The 26,507-nt window shown below is 42.0% G+C and overlaps 3 protein-coding genes across 6 annotated transcripts; 1 reads left to right on the forward strand and 2 right to left on the reverse strand.

The window, feature by feature from the left end:
• Positions 1-1,317: 1,317 nt before the first annotated feature.
• Positions 1,318-2,468, forward strand: LOC124314477 (mitotic spindle assembly checkpoint protein MAD2B-like). Its single transcript, XM_046779692.1, has 5 exons — positions 1,318-1,473; positions 1,550-1,668; positions 1,743-1,912; positions 1,985-2,165; positions 2,249-2,468. The coding sequence occupies exons 1-5, from the start codon at positions 1,443-1,445 to the stop codon at positions 2,372-2,374; spliced, it is 627 nt and encodes a 208-aa protein (XP_046635648.1). The 5' UTR covers positions 1,318-1,442; the 3' UTR covers positions 2,375-2,468.
• Positions 1,932-8,852, reverse strand: LOC124314415 (reversion-inducing cysteine-rich protein with Kazal motifs-like). Its single transcript, XM_046779586.1, has 15 exons — positions 8,153-8,852; positions 7,824-7,891; positions 6,607-6,681; positions 5,875-5,911; positions 5,622-5,788; positions 5,460-5,556; positions 4,937-5,050; positions 4,584-4,806; positions 4,275-4,513; positions 4,038-4,196; positions 3,873-3,958; positions 3,518-3,803; positions 3,263-3,457; positions 2,898-3,193; positions 1,932-2,832 (listed from the first exon to the last, which is right to left on the reverse strand). Exons 1-15 carry the CDS (start codon positions 8,220-8,222, stop codon positions 2,434-2,436), a joined length of 2,511 nt encoding a protein of 836 aa, XP_046635542.1. The 5' UTR covers positions 8,223-8,852; the 3' UTR covers positions 1,932-2,433.
• A 602-nt stretch (positions 8,853-9,454) lies between these two features.
• Positions 9,455-24,811, reverse strand: LOC124314405 (metabotropic glutamate receptor 2-like). Of its 4 annotated transcripts, none has more exons than XM_046779548.1 (18): positions 23,940-24,811; positions 16,832-16,991; positions 16,522-16,536; positions 16,201-16,349; positions 15,563-15,711; positions 15,400-15,457; positions 14,814-15,087; positions 14,562-14,706; positions 14,231-14,496; positions 14,030-14,152; positions 13,276-13,409; positions 12,968-13,157; positions 11,806-12,040; positions 11,046-11,228; positions 10,699-10,959; positions 10,534-10,638; positions 10,181-10,428; positions 9,455-10,103 (listed from the first exon to the last, which is right to left on the reverse strand). In XM_046779548.1, the coding sequence occupies exons 1-18, from the start codon at positions 24,120-24,122 to the stop codon at positions 9,943-9,945; spliced, it is 3,039 nt and encodes a 1,012-aa protein (XP_046635504.1). In that variant the 5' UTR covers positions 24,123-24,811; the 3' UTR covers positions 9,455-9,942. The 4 variants fall into 4 exon arrangements, with proteins under 4 accessions (XP_046635504.1, XP_046635503.1, XP_046635506.1 ...); XM_046779547.1 differs by having other exon boundaries at positions 10,181-10,431; XM_046779550.1 differs by lacking the exon at positions 16,522-16,536 and having other exon boundaries at positions 10,181-10,431.
• Positions 24,812-26,507: the final 1,696 nt, after the last annotated feature.

A 26,507-nucleotide genomic window follows, 5' to 3' on the forward strand; every position in this document is an offset into this window, starting at 1 on the left:
CGAAGTGGTGCTGGAATCTGGGGCCCCCGTTAAGAAAATATTTGTTTAAATTTTCATCGTCACGTATTATAACTTAAGATAGAGCAATATTGGTTCACTATACTCATTAATACTCAAACTACAAACAACCTAGCACAACGAAAAGTGTGTTAGGATTTTTCGAGAATACAATGTTCGGATAACAAGCTATATTTCAAAAGAAAAATTCACCATAAACTCAACATATACCTTATAGCGCCTTATAGTTGCAGGATTCGCTACGTCAGAGCGGAAATTCTTTTGCAACATATCAACCCCTTTTGTGAAGACTCCATACATTGTGTCCTGGATGATAGAAATAGTGATTTATGAACAATGTTCATGTTAATGAATAATACTTTCCTACATTTAAATGAAAACCTTTCTTAATAACTGCAAGAAACTTATTTTGTATTATCCATTACTTGTATTAGCCTCACTTGGATGCCATATATTATTCAAGAAACTTGAAAGGAGAAAGCAATGAAGTTTAAAAAGTTGCAAGAAATTTTTTTGATCAATTTTAAAGCCTAGTGCACAAGCTGCTTGGTCATACAATAAATGCAAGGGGCAACTTTTTGGTTCAGTTTGAAATTCTCATAATATGAATAATTTCTTAGGCTACATTTCAAAGAAAATTGTACAAAATAACAATAGAGTCAAGGAAACAATGGTAATAATTGGCTGACTGGTTTAATCATTTTGAATGGCTTTTCAAGGGTAGAATGCCAAGGTAAAAGCACCCACATTTTACCTGCATGGATGTAAGGCCTAGAACTTTTCCTCGTTGAAAAATATCGAATGAAAAGTATCACAATTCACAATTCACAATATGCCTCCTTCGAGCACGCTTCCAGCTCGACCGCATGGTCAAAATTTATAACCGGTCTGAAATCTTAATGACTCTGCTGTCTGCTGGTTCGTCTGCATAATTAAAGTTCACTTTTTCAGCTTTTTGCCTTTTTTATTATAGAGTTAAACGTAAAACAAAGATCTTTTACAAAATTATATTTATCCTAGCAATTAAAATTCCCAAGAGGTGCATCATGCTTACAGTTAAAGCAAACAGAATAAGAAAATAATAATATTTAACCAAAGCTTGAAATTGAATTTTTCGTGGGGAATAGGTACAAATTCATTACTTTTGATCAATTTTCTTTTAGGTTCTTTGTGCAGCATTTCTGTTAACCTTAATTACTTTTGTAGTTTTGTAATTATAGTCATTTGACTCCTCCGGATCCACCCCTAAGGGAGGAATGGACGAATGGTTGTGATGACGACTGAGACGACAGCTCAGCTCAGCAACTCGTCGTCTGCTGCTTGTTTGTTGATAAAATAAATTGTTTGAGTGATATTCGATGCAATCCGAGAAATATACCAAATGTATTATGCTTAACTCACGAAAGCTGAGACATTTCTAATCCATGAGTCTTTCTTCCAGCTGTACTCGTGATGGTACGTACACTCTAATACTTATTTTTTAATGTATATTCTAATATGTAATATTCTTGAATGTTCATTTTTCAAACAGAGTGCATACGGTTCGTCGTCGATTTCTTGGAAGTATCAGTTCATCAGATTTTGTGGACACGCAATTTATATCCAAAGGAAATTTTCAGGCAAACACAAATGTTTAATGTTTTGGTCTACGTGAGTTGCAAATAGTTTAGTTCACAATATTCAAAAATAATTTTGATGGTTTCTTTTACATATTTCTTATTCAGAAATCAATCCATCCTGAGGTTAACAGTTATGTAAATAATACCCTAAATACCATTAAAACACTGTTATCAAGTGATTTTGTAGAGAAATTGGTAATGGTCATCAAGGATAATGGCAAACCTATTGAAAGATTTGTCTTTTCATTCCATTGCTACTACAAGACAACTCCAAGGTAATTTTTTTTAAATCATTAACCAACACTGTTTATGCTTGATGACTGTGATAGAACATTTTATTAATGCAGTGGAAAAGTTATATTGAATGTGACTGAAGTCCGGCAACAAGCAAGAGCAATATGGTTGACAATGATGCAGAGATTTGGTTCAGAAATTCAAGGCAATAGAGGGGACTGTACATTCGCGTTCGAAATCCACACAATGAACGTAACTTATGACAAGATTCTCGAAAGGGAGTCAAAGACCGAGGTAAGACAACTGTTATTAGATGAAAATTTAGAAATATTTTTTCTTTACAGACATTATATACAATTGATATTACATTAATACAGGACTTCCAATGGATTGTGGCTGATAAAATAATGAATCCCAATAGTGTGGTTCCCATCAGGAAATTAGACAGCCATCCCTTCTGCATAGACGTTTACACAGAGGATTACCGCGACGACGACTCGTAACATGAAACGGTGCTGCTAAATAAACGTGAACTTTCACGCTGTAAATACGATGCTTGATTTTAAATAAATCTCAGCAGGCTGAGAAAAAAAGGAATGATATAGATGGATTGAACATGATTTGCGAAAACGCCACCTCTACCACCACTACTCAGCGTGTGGGTGTGGGAAGGGTGAAGCTGGACGAACTGAACTACCTCCGCCAGTAGAATGACGTCAAGCTGAACGTTTAAAGTAACCTGAGGGCTGCGGGTATCAAAGAGCATAACAAGCTTCTCAGCTTCGGCACTACAACTGGCGCAATGCATCTGAGAATGGATAACGGCAAGTAATTCTCCATCAAAGCTGTGGAAGACGCTGACGTGACAGTGAGAATAAGCTAGTAAGTAACGAAGCGATTGCTCCACCAAACTGGCAGAAAAGATGGTTGACTTGTTGGTGCTGCGGCTCAAGCGATCGATCTTGTGAGAAAAATTGAGCAATTAATTTTTGTAATTTATATTTATGTTTTTAGACTTTATCTCACTTGTTTCTGACTGTAGACCAACTGGATAACAGTGTAGCATTCTGGTGCAAAGAATCCGTCGGGCCCTTCTTGCGGGCAGTGTTCTAGAGGCTCGACTGCCGTTCCGTGCCATTGTGCAACACAAGTATTAAGAAAACGCTTTCCGGAGCTGGTACAAACAGGGTTGGGTTGAAGTGGGCAACTCCAGATTACGGCGCTAGTACCAGATGAGTTATCACATCGATACCGAGTGCAAATTAGTTCACCGTAGTGGCAAACACATTGATTGCAATCATTTTGTAATCGAGTTCCGTGTTCTGAATTTTAAATGAACGATAGGATTTAGCTTCCATTTTATTTTAGAATTGCAAATATCAAGGACGAACCGAACTGCTGTTGGCCCACCCGACAAGCCTCAAAAGGTTGTAGGGGCGGCGTGTGGCATTGCTGTAATTCACCTTTCCCATTACAATAGCACACTTCGTTACAGCTGTTGTAGTAACAGGAAGTCGAAGGTGTAGGGAGTTGGACCCAGGATTTTGGAAAGCCTAGCAACTTTGATCGGTCCCCGAATTGACAACCTGCAAAACAAACAAAAACATTAAAACAAAACTCAATCACATTCTTCTTATTCGTCTTACCTGGCAAACAAGAGTAGCCGTTGGAGCTGCGGTGATCAACAACGCAAACCTGATCGGTTCGACAAGTGTTGTAGCGGCACGGCGCCACAACGGCGACAGTTTTGGGTTGAGGGGCCACATAATCTTCTAGACTAATACAGGCCCCTGTAAACGACTCTGGTGTCAAACGATTGCACAATTCGACGGCCAGTGTGGCGTTGTATTGCGTCATGCATCCGCTAAGCAATTTGATGCACGAATTCCAGCAGATTGCGGTCCGCAACATATTTCGTCGGCATGGTTTGAACTGTCGAAACAAAAGAATTTGGTTTCTTTTCTTGATTTATGTCTCTCAAAGTGCTGATTAGTGTTTTACCTGAAGGGCGCAAGCTAATGCCTTCCATTGAGGCATCATGCACGTTGATGGGCCCCATAGTTTGACGTCTTGTCTGCCTGTCAAACCTGTTGATTGAATAGCGAGGTTTAGACTATTTTTAAGGTGAACGAAATTGATTTTTTTCTGAATATAATCTGCCATTACCTGGTAGTACGACGCGCGTCATTCGTATCCATTCCTGAAAAACGTTTTGAGCCGCAGCATCTGCTTCGGGATTACAATTTCGGAATAGTTCCAAAGGTCTATTATTGAAACTCGAGCAAAAGGAAAGATTGGAACAACCCGGTTGGCAAGGCTCGTCAACTGTCGGAGACATAATTCACATATTATTGATCAAACGTAAAGTACGACATTTAGTTTTATTTTTTATTCCTATAATACCATCTTCAAAGCAAGTGGCCACTGCAGCCTCACTGGGTTGAGCGACACAATTGTCCAGCTCTTCCGTTTCGGGGAAGAACTCGTTGGTGTGAGCCATACGGCAGAGGCGATAACATTGCAGAGTCCCACGATCGCAGCAACTAAGTTTAGCCGCATCATAACTGCTACGCTGGATCGCTGTTGTCGTCGTGATTGTCGTCGACACGGTCTTTGACGGATCGATTAAACTCCTCGGCTTACTATTTATTATTAAATGGAATAAGATTTTAAAAAAAAACAGGAATGAAACTGTATATAAGGAGGTTATACCTATTTCTGATATCGTTGATGGCTCGGTCGTTGTTGTGGGCACTTTTCTCCGGTGAAGAAGGCGGCGATTTGCTCATGAAGCATTTCCACAATGGCTCCGTCAGCAGTAGTTCGCCACAATCCTTGACCATTAAGCCCACTGCGTCCGGTTCGCCAGCTTTAAGCGCCGAACGGCACGTCTCTTGGCACTGGAACGTTTTCCCCTTATCGCAACACTCTAACGCTGTGTGGATCCCAGGAATGACGCGCGAAGAAGAGTCGGTAGTGCAGTAGTCGTAGTAGTAGAACATGAAAATATGTTAAAAAACATTGTCATCTCTCTCCGGGTCGACAAAGATAATGGTAAATTTTACTAGAAGTGCTGATTGGTAATCGGTCGACTTTCAGCAGATTTTTGGCGCACTGCAGCACGTTGGATGAGCGGGAGCACGCTGTATTGGCCGCGTGCCTCAGCGTCCCATTAATGCCTAGAAAACACACAAACACAGCACATGCATTTCAAGATAATTCCAGTGTATCCATATGCATTCACTTCGTTCAGTTCATAGTACATGAACACACTGAAAAAACCAGTTTCCGGGACAAAGAAATTGGAAACTAGCTAGTTTTAATCGACTGTTTTAAAAAAGGTCATGTGGGTCGGTGCCGATTCTTGGTTCACCATCAACTTTTTTTTTGTTTCAGTTTTCTTTTTCCCAACTTTCAAACAAAATCGAACGGAGGGGGGAATAAAAGGCGTGCTGGTGAATAATCATCAAACACACGAGACGATCCTTAAATAAAGCGTTGTTGTTATTCAACGTGGGAAGTCGCGTCGGTCTTTTGTTTGAGTTCAAATTTGTTGGTTGGAGAGCAATGGCGAGAATAAAAACTTACCAGCTCCGGAAGCGGATGTCGCCGTGGCGCTGTAAACAGTGGAGCATGCTTTTTTGCATTTGGAATCGGCCGATAAACTGCAACATTCTTCTCCTTCCTTGATTATTATTAAATGACGGTTTAATCGAATCTCCATTGCATTGAGGAAATGATTTTTCGAACCCGAATGAGATTGAGACACTGGAAAAGCTGCATGTTGTCGCTCTTGCGGCACTCGCTGGCCAGATCCTCCGAGTACTGTTTGGCCCTGAGGCAGGCCGTTTGGCACCGGTGAACGGGAGACAATGAACAACACTGTCGACCGAGGTAGTCTCCGTCATGCTTCGGTCCTGTTTAAAGAAATCAGCAAATAAAAAAGGTTCGCGTTAACATCATTCGAATCTATATCACTTGAGAGTAGTAACACCGCTCGTACCTATGGTGATGTTGAGACACTTCCAAAACACCTCCTGCTGAGAATACAAAACAAGAGATGAAGTACATGCGCCCGTTCGCCCGTGAATATAAATAAACAAACAAAATCACGAAGAAGATGCCGTTTGTTTTTCTTTCTGGTCACAAACTTCTAAGAAACCAGTCAATCTTTTCCCGTTTTTCTCGGAAAAAGAGACATTAATTAGCAATGACGAGTTCTGCGTGGTACGTATATGAGGGACTCTCTCGCTCAGTTTTATATATTTATCGATTGATCAACATCAGAGAAATTAAGTCGAAACAGATTTTTGAGTTGTTTCTCTCGTCAGCTTGAATAAATTCTTAGGCAGGGCGTTTCAAATATTCTTTGACTGTTTCTCTTTCTCTCAGCTAGTAGTACGTATACATCTCTTTTGCGACTCGTTAGAACCGCCAAGTCTATTTTTGTAAGAACCAACTCGGTTAGGTTATTTCAGCTTGAGAGAAATGGTGACAGTTTTACAGCTCGTTGATGAGGACGAAACTGAGAGGGGGGAAAGAGGACGACCCGAGGAATCTTTTTGGATATTTTTTTCGTCGTGTGGCTTTTTTGGCCGACTCGACTCCTGGCTGATGACAGGAGCGAACTTGTTCTTGCTGCTGCTCATTTGCCAGCGAGTGCGGACGTATATAGAGGCATTCAGAACATGGCAGAAAAGAGAGAATCAATTTTTGGTGTCGGTTAATTAGTTACCATTGACGGAGGACAGTGGGACACCATATCCCGCTGAAGTTGAGGATCGGTCGGAGGGAGAAGGGTGTGATCCATCTGCAAGACAAAGAAAGTGGATTGTTACAATACTAAAGGATGAGTAGGCATGACTTACACAAAACAGAGCGTTCTCTGGCAAACACACAACAAGCTGATTAAATCGTATATAGTGTATACAAAAACACAAAAAGAAAATGTGTCAAACGGAAGAAACTGGAAGGGAAATGACGGAATGGTGCTGGGGTGAAGAGGTGGATGGTTGCTCTTTGGATAAAGATCGACATGCACACACATCCTGATGATGGAAAATTACATCAGCGGAAGCAAACATTAAGAAGAAAACAAAAATAACGAAATAACAAAAAGTAGAAACAGTTTCGGGAGGAAATGAGGGAGCGCCCGTGATTTGATTTTTGATGAATGAGACAGCAGAGAAAGTTGAAGGATCAGCAACAAACAAGCCGAGAGAGAGAGAGAGAGATGGGCGATGTGACCAGTAAGATCAAATGTTATAAGAGAGGTCGAAGAGGTTATTTGACACTGAACGAGTGCTGGGGCGGAGTTGTACATACATATACATACAGTCACAAAGTCACCAAAGTCATTCCCTCGAAATTGAGGCTGGGAAAATGAAATTCAGGAGCGAATTTTCTGAGAAATCGTCAAGAAAACTGCACATTTGTACGTGACGTCCCCGGGTTGTATAGGCGAAAGCCAGTGACATACTACTTGTAAGACTCGGACCGGAATGTTTTTGTTTTGCTTCTTCTTTTTGGGTGGGGTGATGGAAGGAAGGGATAATTTACATTCCAACCAATCAAAATTCACGGTCACAAGGTTACGCCAGATTGCAGATTGGTGAATAAGGTTATTCTGCAAATCGACAGTTCATTCCCGAAGAAAACAAAAACGTCAGAGGCAGAAGCACGTCAAAAAAGACTGTACGGTCAGCGTTCATTAATTTCCCCGGTCAGTGATAAAAATAGATACACACTAAACGCATATTCCGGCTGTTAAAAAAGGCGCGGGGTTTAAGGGCTTTGCCCGTAACATTTTTTAAATTGCCCAGAGAGAGAACAGTTGGTGCAAAACCCCACAGTGCCAGAATCAACTTCATTAATGAATGGAGTGATGAATATATTATATTCGTGCAGCAGCACCCGAAATAACACACAAACGAGAAACGAAAACTCATTTACTTGTTGGCAGTAATTCCGGCACGCGTCGGTCACGGCAGTCGCGCAGCATGACGGCATCGTTGTTGTTGCTGTTGTTCCCAGTTGATGGAAAACAATTCGTCAAAACCAAAAGAAAAAAGAATGAATGAAGTTACTTAGGCACAAATGCGTAACGAAGAATTGAATGAATGAAACGCCTATAACGGATTGGACACGAAATTATGAGCTGATGGCGCCGTGAAACCAGAGATGGCCGGCCACGGCCATGCCCAGCAGAGTCGCGACTTTATCAATGAATTGAAGAATGAAAAGACAAACTTGACACTGAAGGCGGGAATATATAAACTTACCAGTCTGCAGTCCGTGCGGTTGTACCGACTGGAGCGCGGTCAGGAGCAACAAAACGTGACGGAGAAACATGCTGATTCGCAATGAAGTCGATGTCGATCCGCACCAAATTAAATATCGCCAATTTTTCGGGAGGAAACCGCTGCGAGCTGAAAATTCTTATCACGCGTTCTCGAGGAGAGATAGATTTGACAAACGTCACTTTTTCTTTTTTTTTTTTCACGGTATTTCCACGGCCAGATGTAATAAGCCAACGGGACCTAAGCGGAGCCTTGACTGAACTCGATCGAGTCACATGGTTGAGTCTGATGGTGATGGCGAGGGAGTCTGGTCGAAATTCGAGTCCCGCTCATTTCTTCGCTCTCCCTTTCACACACACGCACACACACAGACACACACAGAGCCGCACTCACATAAAGGCACTTAAAACTGTTTTTTTTTTTCCTTCTGGCTTGTTTCTTAAGGGATGTTGTGTAAATTCTCGGTCTTATTCCTATATGTGTCCGTTAGCCAGCCCACTCTGTCGACTTCTAGAAGTGCACAGGAACTTGGTCAACGAAATCCTACTCTGCTCCGCACTTCTCAAACTGACTGACTGAGAACTCTTATCGGGGGACCGCCCAGTTTCTCCAGTTTTTCTCTCTTTCTTCTTCTTCATCTTCCTTCCTTCCTTCTTCTTCTTCATCATCATCATCTTTGACTTTTCCCTGCGACTTTTGACTTTTCGGCTCCTTCTCTATTTGCCATACTTTAAGTCAGCGTTTCTCATTGGCTTTCCTCCTTGTACAGTTTTCTCCTCCAAAAATTTGACCGCGTGTGTGTGATGGAGAGAGAGAGACTTTTGGGTTTCTGATGCTTTTGCGCTTAGGAAAGAAAAAAAAAGGCAGAGCGAAATTGGAGCTGCGGATCATTCAGAAATGGTCATTATACACAAGCGCGAGCGTCATCCGACACCCCAGCCACTCTCTAGCTGCTCCCTCGCGTTTCCTCCATACAAGAAGACTCGGTCGCGGTCTCTTTTTTCGTTTCCTTCATTTTAATTTTCCGTTAGGGGAGAGCGGCCGAATAACAAAATAAAACATGTTCCTCCATGAGAGTCGCGACAATCGGAGCTCTTTGTCTTTTGCCGGCCAACGTCGTCGCGACTCGGTAATGTACATCCCTCCGTCTAGTTTTCTTTCCCATTCACCCTCGGCTTCAGCATCCAAAGTTCGTGAACTGCAGTGCGCGAGTTCACATGGAAATTTATGGACTTCGGCGACTAGCAAGCGTTATTTTTTTTTCTCTTTCACTTTCAAGTCAAGTGAAACGAACTGACGGTATATTTTATCATAACAACACACTCGAGAAACAAAAAATGAAAAGAGGGAGACTTTAGGGCCATGCGGCCCAGAGATAAACGACAACATGATGTGTCCCCCAGTCGCAGTTTTTCATTTCTCAACATCCTTTTCAAAAAAAAATGTCATTTCGTTTTTTTTTTTTCTGTTTGGGTTGCAACTGTGTGTGCGTTTACAAAGCTCACACAAAATCTTGTGCCATCTATTGACAAACAAGTTCACTCGTGTGAAAGGGAAAATTTCAAATTTAAAGAGGGTCTCATGCAATCAGGAATCGTTGATTTGTATCAGTTCACGTCTTTTTTCTTTGCGATTGAGAATCATTGGTTGACGTTCATCAGGAAGAGGTAGTCAATGTTTCCTTTTATAGTATAGTATATGTAAAATGGGGCTTACATCTTTTTGGAATATTGTTTTGGTCCAGTGTGGCTGATGGTGGACAGGGATAGTGATCAGTCTATCGATTTCGAATCAAAGTTGTTGCATTCGTTGTCGACTTTAAGTTGTTGCTGCTTTTGTTGCTGCTGATCTATTACGTCAATGTCTTCACAGTCAAAATGAACGGTGCCTTTGCTGGGTCTCTTCATTTTCAGGGTGTAAACACTCGACTCGCCTGTTGTTGAAAAGAAAAGAATTCGATTAAGATTGACATCAGAACGACGTCAAAAGACGCAGAAACGGTCGACGTACTGACGGTGTCATCGGGCAAGTGCAGTTCACTGTTGTGAGGTGTCAGCCTCATTGTGTTCTCCTCACAATCGGACGAAGCCCCAAGTAAGTGTTGAGCTTGAATCGATTTTCTCCGCTGTTGTTGTTGATGATGACCGTCGGCAAACAACTCGCCGACTTCGGTTCCATTTGCGATCGTCAGCTGGCTGCCCTGGTTGTTGTGCAGCGGATGCAGCGCGATGCTGGGCGGAGTGGCAAGCGCATACGAACTGCTTCGTGATTTTAGTGGTCATGTGCAAATACAAATAAATGAAACGTTTAATCTCGGCTTTGTTTCAGATTTCGTTGGAATTTCAACAACTGATTCGATTTACCTGGATCGATGCTGGGCCATGACTCCCGTTCGAGTGTTCTTCTCTGGTTTGCAAAGGACAATGTAGACTTTGGGGGCAAAGAGACAGGCCAACTGGACAATTCCGCTAGTTTCGAAATAGAAAAGGGTTAAACAAAATCGATAACTGATGTTGGATGATTGCAACCTGATGGACATGGACATGGCGAGCGTGACGATTCGCAGTGTTGTGGTGGGCGCAGTCAAGAAGAGCGGAATAAAAGCCATCCACAAGACGCAAGTGGTGTAAGTAGAGAAGCCGATATAGCGGGCCTCATTAAAACCGCCGGGACACTTGCGAGTTTGGAAGGCGTAGACAGTGCAGCAACCAATTAGAATCAGGGGATAGACAAGGCCGACGAGGTAAGTGTAATGATCCATACCCTCGCAGATGAGGACTCGCTTGTATCTGCGTGCAAGAGAAACGCAAAAATAATTAGACGATCGATTTCCAAATGGAACAAAGAAAGTGTTTTTAATGAATTGAAATCTCACCTATCGGGAAAGATGTGAGTGGTCCTGGGTGACTGATAAATCAGCCAGGAAGCGTTAACGAAGACTTCGATCAGAGTCAGAGCGCCGGTGATGGCCAGTTGAGATCGCGGGCTGATGTATTTGGCGCGGGGGCAGGTCAGCGACGTTGAGCCCGTCTTTTTCGTTCCGAAAATTCGAGCAACTCTGTGTTGAGGTCATCCGCAAAACAAAATTGAGGACAAAGTCATCAAGTTCCTTATTTCACTTTTTTTTTCTGTATGTACACATAATTTTCTGAAATAGACACATATGTTTGAATCGAATTTCGCCCGCAAATTGTCGGAAGTCGTAAAGCTGATTAAGTAGAAATCACTTCTTAAAATAGACACCGTTCGATCAATTTGTTCGGCGAGTCGAAGCCCACCATCGTGACCTCGCTCATCTTATCACGTTTCGATGGACATGGCTAGTGACCCCCTTCGCCATCGATATTCTCGACATATATTTTTAGACGGGCTCCCGTTTCCGGAGTCGATTCATTAAATTCTTACCCATATCTCTCTTAAATAGTCCATCGGCCATGACAGCACTCGAAAAGGCCTTTCGACATTTCTCCAATGACAACAATAACACAAGATAACGGCTCAAATCTTATTGACATGTTATTCCACAAACAGATGTTATGAGAGTCTAGACAGATGCTGGTGTTTCTTTTGCATCAATTCCGTGTGTTTTTCGCTGAAAAACAAGCACGCTCGACACATTTGATTTGATCTTTTACCTGTTAGTCTTGACTGCGATTGCTGCGAAGGCGACAGTGTGCGTGAGGCCGAGTGAGAATCGAGTCACCCCGCACTTGAAACCGGTCGGACGTGAGGCGATCAGAAAGGTCATGGCAAACGAGCAGAGTGTCGCCAACAGTAGGATGGCTGATAGCTCCCGTCCCGAAGCCTTGATCACGGGAGTTTGTCGGTGGCGCCAGAAGATGAAAGCCACAGCCAGGGTCAACAAAATCCCTTAAATATGAAAATTAACTCATTAAAAAATTTTTTTAAAGCTTTATTCAAATGTAAGAAATTAGATTGAATTTATTGGATAAATTCTATGCGTTTGCTATAAAATGGGCAAGTCTCTACGGCTTACTTTCAGTCTATAAACAGTATAAAGGAAAACCCTGTCCTACCTCGCACTCCATCATGCACCTTCTTAAAAATTAAACTTTCAAGGGGGTTGGGGACTCGTTAAGAGCGCCATCTTGTCAACGAAAATCGAAATTGTAAGACTACTAATCATTTCGGTTCAGTGTTACTACTGTATGCTATGCACACTGCTGGGTCCGTGATGGAGCCTCGCTCTTACATGGTGATTAAAAACGTAAGACTTTCTAACAGCACTTATATTTGCCATCGATCGATCTACTCACCGAAGTATAGAGCACACAGATTCCCCGAGAGCTTTCATCCATTTTTTAACACACTGTCTCTACTAGACAAACTGGAGACTACAGCACGGTTCCTTGAACTAGGATTTGCGGGTACATTACAGTTCAGTCGCTGAGCAGTAAGTTGATTTTATAATAGCTTTAGATTCCCAGAAAAAACATTTATATCACACTTAACGTATAAATTATTCGTTATCTCTTCAGACCCAGCACTTTGTGAATTTAAATTGACTTTCAAGCCTAACAGTATAAGTGACGGCAACAGGAAAAAAGGGTACGTGTGCAAGATTGCACTTAGTTACCTATACAGCTTCATTCAATTTACTTTCTTATCGATTGAAATCCCAGTTTTTAAGTTATTTTCTTTGTCCACCTCTTATCAAATATTGAGAACCCATCAGAGTCGCCAAGAAGTAATATGAGCCGGTCGGCGCATATAGACATAAAGTCCGGAGTCATGGGAGTATATACAGTCTCGGTATCACAAAATGTAAATGTTTACCAAATAAAGCGAAGGCCATGGAACCGGCTGCCCAAGGGTTTCGGTAGTCGATGATCTGCTCGTCGATCGAAACGCAGCGCGAACGATTCTCGTTGGGCAGGAAGCCGTTTGGGCACGGTTGACAATGTCCACCTTGAATCATTTCAAATGGTTCACATTTCTTGCAGTCTGGACAACAGCTGTTGTTGCTCTAAAGAAAAGAAAAGGAGCAAAAAAGAGGAAAACATAACATTAATGTTTTCCTTATCTCCGCTATATGTGTTCGGCGGCCACAGTTATGAGGCAATTACGGATTTAAAAAAACATACTTGCAGATAGGGTACGAGGCCTTTTTTGGCATCGCAATGCTCCTTGCACGTCGAGTTGGGGTACAATTTTTCATAGCGGCGATATTGCAACACTTTGCGATCGATTTCCAATTTGGGAAGATCATCTGCTCCAACTGTGCGAGAACAAAACCCCATCAGGTCCACCGTCATGACAATCCGAATAAAGAAAGAAATGAAAATGAAACTATAAACGCTTCGATTCTGCAGCAAAGAACATGAGAAAAGCATCTGCTGATCACGTGCTAGATACTTGATTTGGACCTACACGAATCCCAACGCCAACAACAGAAGCCATCGTGAAGCGCTTTGACAGAACAAACACGTGTTTTTTTGTGTGTGTGTGTGTGTTGACTGTAGGTTGAAATCCTGAGGTTGACTCTTTCTCTCTTTCATCGTCGGGCTTCATCTGATGGCTGCTAGTGTCGGAACTATCGAGCGCACCCGTCCTACCGCACTGCACTCTATAACAGCATTCTTATAAACTCCCAATCTCGTCTTTGAAGTAGACGTCACCAATGCATATATGGTACCACGTCCAATGCCTGCTATGTACACCATGGAATTTAGAGCCCCATTGTTCATCGTCGGGATTCTCAATTCAATTTTTCATTACATCCACAGTCCACACTCAATCTTCCGGATTCTATTAGATTCTGCACCCCGCTTTTTTTTATTTTTATTTTCTAAAGAAACCTAAAATGATCAAAGAAAGAAGATCGGAAAAAAGACTCACGATAAAAGATTCCAATCTCCTTCCAGATGTAGCTGTCGTCATCATGCTTTTGAAAATTGAGGACGGAATAGCGCGGCGGACCGTCGCCGCCGTGGTAGAACTTAAAAACTCGCTTATTTTGGTCTGTTAATGGAATAAAGGATTAGACGCGCGTAAATCAATGATCGGGCGAATAAGGAAAATAAAAGTTATTCGATTTACCAGTGAAACTTGCGCCCTCTAGGTAGTATTTGAGAACGCTGCCTTCGGCGTTTCGCATTTTCTCGCAGACGCCGGGACGACCTTCGCATTCAACTTGCCACTGGTTGTGTAGGGCGTGAGCGTAGGCGTAGACTGCGTCACGAATAAATTGCAGGAACTTGACCGAAGTGAGACGCTTGTCGGTGATATGAAGTCCAGGCTTACATGGATCACTGTACTGACTGGGCATGATGCCCCTGGGTAATTGCTCCAACTTGAGCCGGCATCTAGTAGCGATTGAAAGCGTCCAATTAGCAACATGTCAGTAACTGTATTCAAAATGGAAACTTGCTTGAAGAAATCTTGCCAATACTCGGAGAACCAAGGATTCCGGATGTTGGTATCCGGACGGAGAGATTTGAAGTAGGTGTCAAAGCCGTCCAAATGGCGAACCAAAGGCTGGACAGTAATGGCGCCTTCGACGATCGTTTCGTAACCTAATACAATCAAACTGAATTCAATTTGCGTCGCATCATCAAGTACGGCAAATAAATGATATAAATGAATCAACACATCAGTACAGGCTGTTGCCAGGGGGGTTTACCAGCAGTGACGACATCCCGACTGGACCATCCGTCGCATCCGACCCAAATGAGGGGTTTAGCGTGTTTAGTGGCAACTCGTTTTGTGGCTGCCATCAGTTGGGTGGCGCAAGATTTGCCGCTGAACAAGACGACGATGCGAGATTGCGACTGAGATTGCAGCTTCCCTAGTACCTGATCGTAATCGGTCGTCTTGAAATGTTTGACGTCGACGCGGATCTGGGCCGCGAAACACACGCCGTACCTCGAAGCCAGTCGCAATAAAGTCTCGTAACCCTGTGAAACGGAAGGAAAAACTGAGCACATTTTCTAGAAATATTTCAACAATCGTCACCAGAGTTTACATTCTCCGAAATTTAGTTGGTATCAAAGAAGTCTTGGATATTACATAGAACAAATTCCTTGCAATGCACAGTGCTCCGTGTGTCAAATTAAAAATGTTTCGCTTGCAGTTAACAAAAGGATTTGAAAGCAGAAAATACTTTGACGTGAGCACGTATGCAAAGTAGGACAAGAAGTTGACGAAGAGTTGGCGTGCAAATTTCAACTGGAATTAAAATCCGATTCGTATTATGTATAGAACAGTACCTTGACGCCGTATTCAGAGTCCTCGTAGACCAGCGACGCAAACGTCCAATTGAAATTCCTGAAAGATAGAATACGTAAGCAAATGGTTTTGCGTCACTGGTATTGAGACCAGACCGAGAGCACACAGTCCTTTTGTGCCCTGCCCCGCTTGCTCATTGTTTACCGCAGGATTTCCAAAATGGCGTAGGCTTGCGTCACATCACTCGGCACTGTGCGGAAGAAATAGGCGAAACGCTCCCGGTCCGACAGAGTTGGACTAGTAGATTGATAGCTGATGAGCGGAATCTTGAAAATCCTTAACAGACTCGTCACCTGTTCCACAAGAATAGTCGAGTTTAGTGGTAAACTAACGTGAATAATTTGTAAGGGCACCAAGTTCAAAGAGATAAAGTCTCTCCTATAAAGTACTAGAGTTGGACAAACAGGCCGGAGATCATTTGCGATTACTGCTCTGCTAGCTGGCAGTGGCGTTGATGGAATAAACACATCGTTTACGCTGAAATGATGAAAGAATACGACGCCCTTACTCGTTTGTGTATACACCACCGCGTACAAACACTGGCGTAATTCCCGAGACCACTTAACGACGTTTGGTCGTATCGATCGTCGTTTTCTCAGCTCTAGTGTATAATACAGTAAAGTTGTCTATTCTAGATAAAAGGAATCATTGATGACGTTTTAAGCAAAATCAACTGAACGCAAATGTAGAAACAACAAAGGAATGCCAAGTTCCTTTTTACAACTGTCAACCGCGAGCTCCTCCTCTATTTAAAATTAAATTTAGTTGTTTGATTGCGTTACTTGTATGGTTATGTCGGAACTCTGGTCGCCGATAACTCCCACCACGGGCTTCTGGGGACTGGTGAGTTTCGCCAGCAAATCGTCACTTGATCCGGCCGAACAAGCTTCCAGCTGAATCCGCTTTTCCTCTTGTATCCTTGTCACGAAACCTATAAAATAAACAACAAATGTTATGCACTTAAAATTATTCAAAAAGCTTATTTTGTAATTACAATAAAATATTTCCAGCGGGCTACATAGTTTTCAAATTAATTCAACTCGTCTATTGTTACCACATCAGCCTCAACATAATAAGAGAAGAGAGGTAGAGAAACGACTTACTCTTTTCCACTGTGCCTGTTGTTGTCGAACGTGTGAGAAAGATTGAGATGATGGAGCAGCGTGAAAATAAAAATGAGACCCAACACGGTTCATGCGAGTATACAAGCAATTTAGCGAATCAATAGTAATGATGATGGATGATGAGAAAGTTCCACTCATCCACCAACTGCGCACTTCCTTTATTCATTGATGAATTCAATATCGTGACAACTTCATTCATCTTGAATCAGCCCCGATGGTACATATTATATAGCTCTATACGCTTAGACTGTTATTGAACCTCATAATAAGGGTTCGCACACGCCAATACCTTTGATGAAATCGAGACACTGGTCCAGCGCATTCACGATATTGTCGCAGGAATCGAAGGCCAGCACTCCGAGAGTGATGTTGGGCAGAAGATTCGGGTCCCTGTTGATTTGATCCAACGTGTAATGAAGTGCTTCTAGTGGCTGGATTCCATCATCGCCCTGAGTAGATAAATGGTAGAGATAAATTGGATTATCGGATCAAGGAATTTCGCCCAACATGAAGGAATTTCGCTACAATCATTTCTGACTAGTCTGCTACACTCAAACGGGACTTTCAAATTCAGTGTGACTCTCAGTCGCTCTTGAATAAAGCAACAATGAAATTCAATTATCTAGGTTCCTCGCATTACGAACATGAGGAATGGCGGATAGCTGCGTCACTGTAAGGCGCTTTTTTGGGGACTTGAAAAGGCGCGCTTACTTCGAAGAGCGGTTCAAACATTTAGGCCGAACTAGTTTATTTGCTACATAGCACAGAATACAAACTGAGAGAGAGAGAGAGAGAGAGAGAGAGAGTTTAACTTACAACTGTTGAGGACGAGTGAGATGACTAGTCTACTTATGAAGGGTGCGACGGGAGTTTATATACAGACTCCCGCGCGGCAATTTGGGAAGGGTTGCGGGTATCGATAATTAACGTAGTTCCAATCGCGGGACAAAACGATCCTGTATTGGAAGAAGTCATTTACGCGGGGACAACATGATCGTGGCTGTCAAAAGGGGACAACATGATCGTGGCTGTCAAAAGGGGGAGAGCGAGAAGGGGGCGGGGTTACAGACGATACATATTAAACAGTATGCACTCTTGGTCAGCGCTGGGCAGCGCATTACATACCTCCTTTCTTTGAAAAGACACGCCCTCGTGTCTATACCAAATTTCTTACACATTTTTCATAATATTTGGGAACTTACGACAAGATCAACGAGAAAGCAAAAATCATTACTATTAGCGAGTATAAATGCATAAACAAATTGTTCTCGCGATGCTTTGCGTGGAGATCGTCTTGTCTTCATGTAGCGGGTTTCCGTGGTTCTCCACCGATAAGAAAGTACCATTTTATACGGATACGTACTCTTCCTTACAAAAAGAGTAACGCCGACTGATCTGAAGTCTGGTATTACGGCGCCTAGTTTTAGGAGGGAGTACAAGAGATATACTGAGGGGGAGAAATGAGAGGGAGGATAAGAGGGAGAATGAGAGGGGGGATAAGAGTGAGAATGAGAGGGAGAATAAGAGGGAGAATGAGAGGGGGAGCAAGAGGTAGAATAGAAGGGAGAACACACTGGGATCCTGCACGGCAGTTACATTCATGACGTCACATTTATTTAGCAATCACTGGGCGGCCATCCGAAGTGGGCATTCAAGTACTGATGTACATAATTTTATCACTTTTTTCGATTCCGTTAACGGTCCCATGAGTCTGTAACAAAGTTGGTTAGACATCATCTGGGGGAGGGGATCGGGTAAAAGTGGTTTTGGATTGCTCTCCTGCTTCTCTTTGAAGCTGATCTCGTATCCACGAACGATTTGATTTATTTACCAATTAGTTCCAATAAAATCTAAGTTGAATCCGTGCCGTTATCTTTCTCTTACTCCTTTTTTTTTCTTTACGGATTCCTGTACCAGTAGTCTGTCAGCTTGTGTGGCGATTAAACTTTTGTCAAGCTCATTGATTTAATCGTTGTCATTGAAGACGTCGTTAACTGAAAGGTGTACTTGGTCGCTGTCTCAGGGGCTGTCATCGATTGCATTGTCCTTAATCGACGTTTCTGTTTCATTATTATTCTTCTTTGTAATTTCTCATATTTTGCGCGCGCATTAACAGTACTTAAACTTTTCCTGTTCATCTGCGAAGTTTATGTTTGATAACGCGTTATTCGCTGGCGGCTGCTCAGGTTGCGTTTTCAGTTTGTCGTAGGGATCTGGAATTATGTAGGTTCCGTTCGTTATTCGTTTTGTTTTCCAGATTTTTTTTTCAGTCCATGACAATATCACAAACTTGCAGGCATAAAGCCCATCTAGCAAATTTTGCAAATTTCCTTTTATTTCTTCATAAATTTTCTAACGGCTTGTAGTTGCTCAATGCTTGATTTTTCTTCCGTTTCTCTACGGGGAATTAGCTATACCGCTTGCACGATTGCGGAAGCTTTTCTCGACATTTATCTGAAATGTCACGAAGTAATAAGCAATGGCGAAAAAATTTTCATTTCACGCAAATTTGTGTGCGTTTGGCTTATTTAAACTGATACTACACCGTAATTCTTGTCGCATCATTATGAATATGAATCTCTCGCGAAAAGATTCGGATAGCGTAAGATTGGTGGGCTGATCAGGCACTCCGTTAAATAACTGGGAAGATTTTTTTTTTAATTTTCTCTTTTTCTTCCTTTTCTTCCTTTTCTTCGGGCCCTTTAACTACGGATTACTTTTCCGTGTCTTCTTCTTTGTGGTGAGCATTTTTCAGCAAAATTTTATGTTTCTGGCTAGTCTGAGGAGACAGATTTATTGGCTATTGGTTTTTTTTATCTTGCATCTTCTTCTTTTTTTTTTGTCACTTGGTTTCTTCATGTTTTAAAATACATATAATTTTCTTGCACTTTCATTACTTTGCGATTTTTGTTTCTAACTTTCTCCTTTGATGCAGCTATTCTATTACTACGATTATATATACTACAAGCTGTTGATGTGTTTTTTTTTTTAGTTTTCGGCTTTCTGTTGATTGACTGACATACTTTCCAACTTCTGAAGTAGTAGTTTCAAGTTGTTGACTTCTTCCGACATTTCCTTACTTTCCTTTGCTGCTAACATGATGGCAGTGGACAAGTCATTATTTTCCGTTATTTTTTTCATTTCTACAACTTTTTCACATTCTTCGGCCGATTCTACAGTTTCTGGATATGTTTTGTCGTTCAAATTGGGCCTATTCCAGACTAGATCTGCTATTTGCGGTTTTAGTCCGTTAAGCAATACGTCTTTTAATGTTTCATTACGCAGTGCTACTACGTCTGCGTGACGACTCGTTGCTGCGTTTACGCCGTATGCAATTCTGTAGGTGTCGTCGATTCTGATTTTAAAATCTCTGACTCGTTCTGTTTCTTTTTGTTTGAGGGTCTTCAGTTGTTCCTTTTTCCTTGCTTTTGTTGTATTATCTGTTAGGCCGTCTAGTAGTGCCTGTTTCCATACTGCATAAGTAGCTTTTTCGGCTACTGTTAGTGAGTCGTTAAAGTTAGCGGCTGATTTGCTCATTCGTTCTTGGAAAAAACGTAGCTTTTGCTCGTCTGTCCAAGCTGCGTGTGTTGCTATGCGTTCGGCTATTTTAAACCATTCTTCGATTGCCATTTTTCCATCGATTTCTCCAGTGAAAGCTGGTATTTCTTTCTTTACGTTCTGTGCATTTATGAATACTAGTCCGTTTTCTAGAATTTCAGCTTGCCTATCTACTGCTTCTTGCCAAGCAGTTACGGCTGCGTTTGTTAGTGCCATTTCGTCGTCGTCGTCGTCGTCGAAAATGTTTCCAAGTGTGGGGGCTTGTGCTCCAATTCTTGCTACTTGCTGATGAGCTTGGGCTAGGTGCTGCGTGGGTGGTAGGTGTTCACGTCTGGGAGGTTGCGGTGGTACTTCTTCTTTTGGGTTGACTCGCCTTATATTTTCTTTTGGCTGGTTTTCCTTCAGGGGTTGGCTGGTGTTCTGTTCCTGCTCTTCCTCGTTGCGTGTGTCTCTGTGTGTGTTACACTGCCTACACTGTTCTTTGTCAGTTGTTATCGAGAGTGTTATAGGGGCGTGACACTTTGCGCACTCTGTCGTTCGTTGCTTCACCTGAGTTGGAAGGGCTGTTGCTCCTTCTTCAATTTCGTCGATTGAATCGAACAAGGTTACTACCGGTGATTTCGCTGGGGCAACTTTAGGTGGATTGGGCTTGTCAGGGCCCTGTGAGCTTGCTCGGTCAGATTGTTCAACTACTTGCTTCTTTCTTTTATATATGGTAACTGTTGGGTCTATCAATTCTGCGTATTTGGCTTTTAAACTTTTTATGTCGTTCTCTAGCGTTTCTATTTCTTCCGGGTCTCTTTCTTTTGGTCGGGTGGTTCTGTTTAACAGGTATTGGATTCTGATTTCTGCTGTTGATATTTCTGTTTTAATCTTATTTTTTAGTTTATCTAATTCTTCGGGGGTCAAAATTTGTTTAGTCGGGGAAACTACAGAGTCGCCTTCTTTTGTCTTAGGCTTACGAAAAAAATTTGGTATTTTGTGCATCACACATTTAATCTGTTCGGGTTGGCACGTTCACCAAATGTAAGGCGCTTTTTTGGGGACTTGAAAAGGCGCGCTTACTTCGAAGAGCGGTTCAAACATTTAGGCCGAACTAGTTTATTTGCTACATAGCACAGAATACAAACTGAGAGAGAGAGAGAGAGAGAGAGAGAGAGTTTAACTTACAACTGTTGAGGACGAGTGAGATGACTAGTCTACTTATGAAGGGTGCGACGGGAGTTTATATACAGACTCCCGCGCGGCAATTTGGGAAGGGTTGCGGGTATCGATAATTAACGTAGTTCCAATCGCGGGACAAAACGATCCTGTATTGGAAGAAGTCATTTACGCGGGGACAACATGATCGTGGCTGTCAAAAGGGGACAACATGATCGTGGCTGTCAAAAGGGGGAGAGCGAGAAGGGGGCGGGGTTACAGACGATACATATTAAACAGTATGCACTCTTGGTCAGCGCTGGGCAGCGCATTACAGTCACATTTCAATCTCCATATTGCCAGAGGATTGCAGACATTTTGACGTGAGTGAGTCACAAGAAAGGATGTTATTCCGACATAACGTAATTTAACAAATAGGAGGAAATGCAAGGGAACGAGGTGGGAGGAAACACATGGCGTCGTGAGAATCAAATCAAACAGCGCAGTTATAGTTGACCAATTAGTACAATTTTCTTCATTCCCATTTCAAGTTAATGTTTTTCGATCTAAAAAAGGAAGAATGCCATCGACATACGGCATCCTAAGGGTTTGCTGACAATAAGCTTCTTAAGAGATATACTACATAATCATTGGAGATTTATATCGCGCAATCCGGTTCACTTTGCATAGAAACAAAGCACATAATTCAATAATGGGAGGTAATATCATGGACGGCGATATTGGCTTCCATCCAGCACTTCTTGGATCTGCACGGTCATGAATCTTGTATCGGATAGTAATAAAAGCCTTAATATTCCATGTAGAAAATTCTACTCCATATTACATTAAAGTCGATTTGTGAAATCGATAAACCAATTCCGCGAAATGCAGAATCCAGAGTCTGCCGTGACTAAAAGGGAGACATGGTGTATTTTAAGCTTCACGTATTATGTGACCAAAGTATTTTTAAGTTAAGCACTATAGGAATCTGCCATTGAAAAAAAAGCCTGAAAAACTGCCGTGATGACTCCCATCTTTTCCCGTCTACTGCCTTCTAAAGCCGCTCTCAGTCAGAACTTTTATAACAACAAATCGAGTTGAGCTACGAATTTACGAGACCCAGAGACCGCGTCGAAACTGTTTTCTTTATTTTCTATACAATATGACGTGCGTTGTACATAGTTGTGCCTGAACTGTGTGCGTCATATTGTTATTTCTTTCTGGGAAAAATTTTCGGTTCAATACATGCTACCTTTTCTGTCAATAACTTACATGCCCGAGGTAACACATCTTTAGATTGACTACTGCCACACTTAACAGGTGCATAGGCATGGAGAGCAGTTAAAATTGCGTGATATCACCACAAAGGAATTATTAGTCTACTACGAAGATTGAACATGGACAATTGGACATATACCGAAACATTTGTGCCATAACAATAACGTTTTTGCTGATAATCTAATGAATAAAGTCTAACTTACTTAAAATTGGCCAGAATATCCGATGGTACACGTGACGTGAACACGTGACGTGAACACGTGAATAAAAAATAGCGCGAAAATGAACACAAGCACCTGCTTCGTCAACGAAAAACTTGACAATGAGGAATTTTTGCATACGGTGCTGTGTTGCAATTTTTCAAATAATGGTTTTTCAGAGATAAAAATTACCACAAATATTTTTGAATAAAATGCTTTATGATATAATTAATTTAAAGATTTTGATGGAAATATAAATAGTTAAAAAATAAGGAATTTTATTCAAACACACTTTTGGTGGTATTTATCTTCGAAACATAAATTATATTTAATCATTTGCAACATAGCTCAGGTTAACTCAGGCACTGTTTTGTTTACATTTGACTTCATTTGACTTTACTTTTTGAAATGAAGTAAAACAATAGTTAAAGTTTAGTTAGGTAACTATTCTGGTAACCACGTATAGTAAGTAGTACACTTTAACCCTGTTTGCCTTTTTCTACCATTGTTTATAGATGAACCGATATAGATGAACGTTTCGTCCGCATAGATGGTCGACTCGGGTCCCTATTACTTTCATATGTATATTATGCAGCGTATATAGATCTAAACTGTATTTACATGCCGGTATGAACCTTACATAGAGATGACCTAAATGACGACCATATAACTTTATCCCGTAGGCTATATAGGCTTTACTGCACTGTACGCGAAAGATAAGAAAGAAAGAAAAAATACAATATCATCGCCCTGTTGATTTATGATACAACTACTATAGGCCTACACGGCATGTCGGTCGGTGGGAGATGTGGGTTGATGGCTCGATATTCTTGGTATCACCGTTAAAGCATCGTCTCATTTCCTCCCCGGATCAAAAAATGTGGCTAGGCGCTTTAAAATCTTGAAAAAGAAATGGTTATTCAGCTTATACATCTAGGGCTACGTGTATTTCCTCGAATTGTTTGTCCCCTTTCTTGACGTCACTGAAAACTTTTATTTTTTTCTTTCCACCAAACCTTTCAACTAACAATAACCTCCTGAGGTAAAACACACTGACAAGGAAATCTGTGCATGTGATGTATACATGCAGGAACAGAAACAACGAGAAAGAGAAAGACGTCAATGAGTATGGAGTTGCTATAGCATTGCAGTATTTCTGTGGCTTTAACTTAAATTCAATCTTATATTGCTAGGCAGCAGCTTTTATATGTATAGTACTACCTGAAGAGATCCACAGCCTTCTGGCGATGAGCCTTTTGCGTGAATGGGAAAAAGAGCTCCGAGCATGATGTCTCCGTCTTGACGGCTGACCACTTGGACCGATCCCGCCGTCATGGACAACCAGAGGAGAAGAACTACGCGAAACACATGTGTCGTTTTTCGTAAAACTTTGAACATTTTCATCTTTTTTTAGTTTTTAGTTTTTTTCAGATGGCGTGTTCCCCCTCACTTTTGTAACTTGAACGTAGTCGATATTTTTTTATTATTATTGGCACAGCTAGCACACGACACGAACCGCATACCGCACTTGCGTTCACCCGTTAGACGTTTCTGATTACAATAGGGCTCACTTTTATATTTCTTTTTATTTAAATGTCACCAGAAAACCGCACGTCAACTTTTCTTTTTTAATTATTTAGATTGAAACCGATGGCGGATGTTGACGCGGGAATTCCGGTCGACTCTGTTCAGCGGCGTGAAAATAGAGGTGATAAAGGCGCCGTTCCGCAATAAAAACTCCAAAATGACGATACGAAAGGTTCAAATTGGGCAGCAGATAGAGCGCGAGGAAAAAATAATAACTTCGACAAAAGTTGACACGTCATCGAAACTTTTCCATTCCTCGCACCCCCCGTTCAATAGCCGCAGCAATTCGATTCAACAAGACCAAAAGAAGAAATCACTGGATCAGCGAAAGCTGGGGGGTTTGGAATTTTGCACACTGATTGTAATTTGGCGCGTGGCTTAATGGAGCGAGACGACATGCGGAATACCGCGTGAAACAAAAGATTTCTCCTGCCAGCCGTGGACAGAAGAAAAAACAAACAAGGCGCAATCAAATTCCCACCATATCTCAATGGAGCATCCGGCAAAGGGAGATTGACGCTACTACGTTGGATCGTCACTCGGGCCGCCTTACATACTTGCTTTATACCCCCCAACCCTATGCGCGTCTTGTTTGTTCTTCGGTCGTTGAATCCCGGAACGCATGCGCAAAAAAACCAAGCGTGAAAATACGGAGAAAAACAAAAGGTTGCAATGAAGAGGGAATGTATACGTCTAGCTAGTGGAAACCGTATCAAGTCTAGACTGAAAATGAATTTCATTAAACCCCAACAAGCGACGCCTATAGTTGATCATTTCTGGCGCTTATATATTTCCTATACAAAAGTCGGTGCTGTTATGTTCCAACTCGATAATCGCTTTTATTTAGTCATTGAATATGGTGGTGAGGGGCTAAGTGCTTATTAAAAGTCACGGCACGTGCACCACGCTCCATCGTTATGACTTTCACGGTGGCGGAACAATTAGAACTGCCTATTTGATTTCAATCACGCCCATCTGGGTCTAACGCGCTTGCGTGCTGGCACGCCATATTACGCCAGCAACGGAAAAGAACTAAATGAGCGTGCGGTGTCCCACGTAGTAGATCCCACGGCAAACCAAAAATATCTATAATTATCCATCGATCTTCTCACGCATTAGTTTTATCGTTAAAATACGAAAACGTAAAAGAGGAACAAAAGGGACCGGCTCTCATAATTCTTCGATGGTCTTTCAATATTACAAAAGCATCTCGTCGTCAACGCGTGCGATGGCTATTTATCTCACCGGATGAGAATGCAAGCCATCTGTGCGGAAGAAATAAGGACGCGAATAAGAAGGAGCGGGTGTTGTCGGGAGTGTGGATATTGCCTCGGAGATAGGTCGAGATCGTGATGATATGGGCATGGGAAAATAAAAGGGAGGAGCCGCACGTTCCCATAGCAGGACAAAAAAATATAACTAAATACCAGCAACAGTATAGTGCTGCTGTGTGTAATATCTTATCCTTTTCCTTGTTGTTTATTATTTCGTTTTCTTTTTGTTTTCGTTTATCGCCTTTATTATTTCGATCTTCCCTCCCTTTTTCACGTCGAAAGTTGATCCGGCGGGGCGGAGTCGTAACAGTTGCGAGGAGATCGAAACGACGACACACTGTGTGTGTGTGTGTCTGTCCATCGGCTTGAGGTCGGAAATGAGGATCCTGTGCGCCGCAGGTAATTGAGCAGCCGCTCTAAAGACGGACGATGATTTTGTTTACTCAGTATACCGCACGTCCGCTCCGTGGCAACGATTCGCCATCGGACGTAAAGGCCCTTCTTCTTCTTCTTCTTTTTTCACCCACGCGCGGACTCCCTGGCACGGGGCGTGAAAATCCATTGGGCAAAGTGCTGCTGGTTGCGAGGCTAGCGCTATTTTCTCACACGTCGCAATGGCGATCGTCGTATACACACTGATGCCGTGATGCGCTTTAACTTTTATTTTTTCCCTGAATTCTTTTCCTTCTCCCTTGACTTGATTCTTATTGAACTTCCCAGCTGCTGCCATCTTCTTTTTCACCGACCACTTCGACTAAGTGAGATTGGGGATTAAAAGCACGTGTGACGTGAACTTGAGCGAGGAAAAATGCGCTGTGCACTTCTGTTTTATGTTGCCCCCCTATCGATTTAGCGCTGTACGGTCTCCTAATTTCATTTGAGTCCTGGCAAATTTTTAAAATGAAAATAGATTTCAACAGAATAACTA

This window comes from Daphnia pulicaria, chromosome 10 (genome assembly GCF_021234035.1).
Source record: "Daphnia pulicaria isolate SC F1-1A chromosome 10, SC_F0-13Bv2, whole genome shotgun sequence".
Lineage (NCBI taxonomy): Eukaryota > Metazoa > Arthropoda > Branchiopoda > Diplostraca > Daphniidae > Daphnia > Daphnia pulicaria.

Coding starts and splice junctions, on each gene's coding strand:
- LOC124314405 (XM_046779547.1), bottom strand. CDS start 24,122: ATGAAAATGTTCAAAGTTTTACGAAAAACGACACATGTGTTTCGCGTA. Junction 16,992..23,939: donor AAGGCTGTGGATCTCTTCAG/GTAGTACTATAC, acceptor TTATCTACTCAG/GGCGATGATGGAATCCAGCC. Junction 13,410..14,029: donor GGAGATTGGAATCTTTTATC/GTGAGTCTTTTT, acceptor GTTCTCGCACAG/TTGGAGCAGATGATCTTCCC.
- LOC124314477 (XM_046779692.1), top strand. CDS start 1,443: ATGAGTCTTTCTTCCAGCTGTACTCGTGATG. Junction 1,669..1,742: donor TGTTTAATGTTTTGGTCTAC/GTGAGTTGCAAA, acceptor TTTCTTATTCAG/AAATCAATCCATCCTGAGGT. Junction 1,913..1,984: donor TACTACAAGACAACTCCAAG/GTAATTTTTTTT, acceptor TTATTAATGCAG/TGGAAAAGTTATATTGAATG.
- LOC124314415 (XM_046779586.1), bottom strand. CDS start 8,222: ATGTTTCTCCGTCACGTTTTGTTGCTCCTGACCGCGCTCCAGTCGGTA. Junction 5,912..6,606: donor CCCACTGTCCTCCGTCAATG/GTAACTAATTAA, acceptor TTGTATTCTCAG/CAGGAGGTGTTTTGGAAGTG. Junction 3,804..3,872: donor CATTAGCTTGCGCCCTTCAG/GTAAAACACTAA, acceptor TTGTTTCGACAG/TTCAAACCATGCCGACGAAA.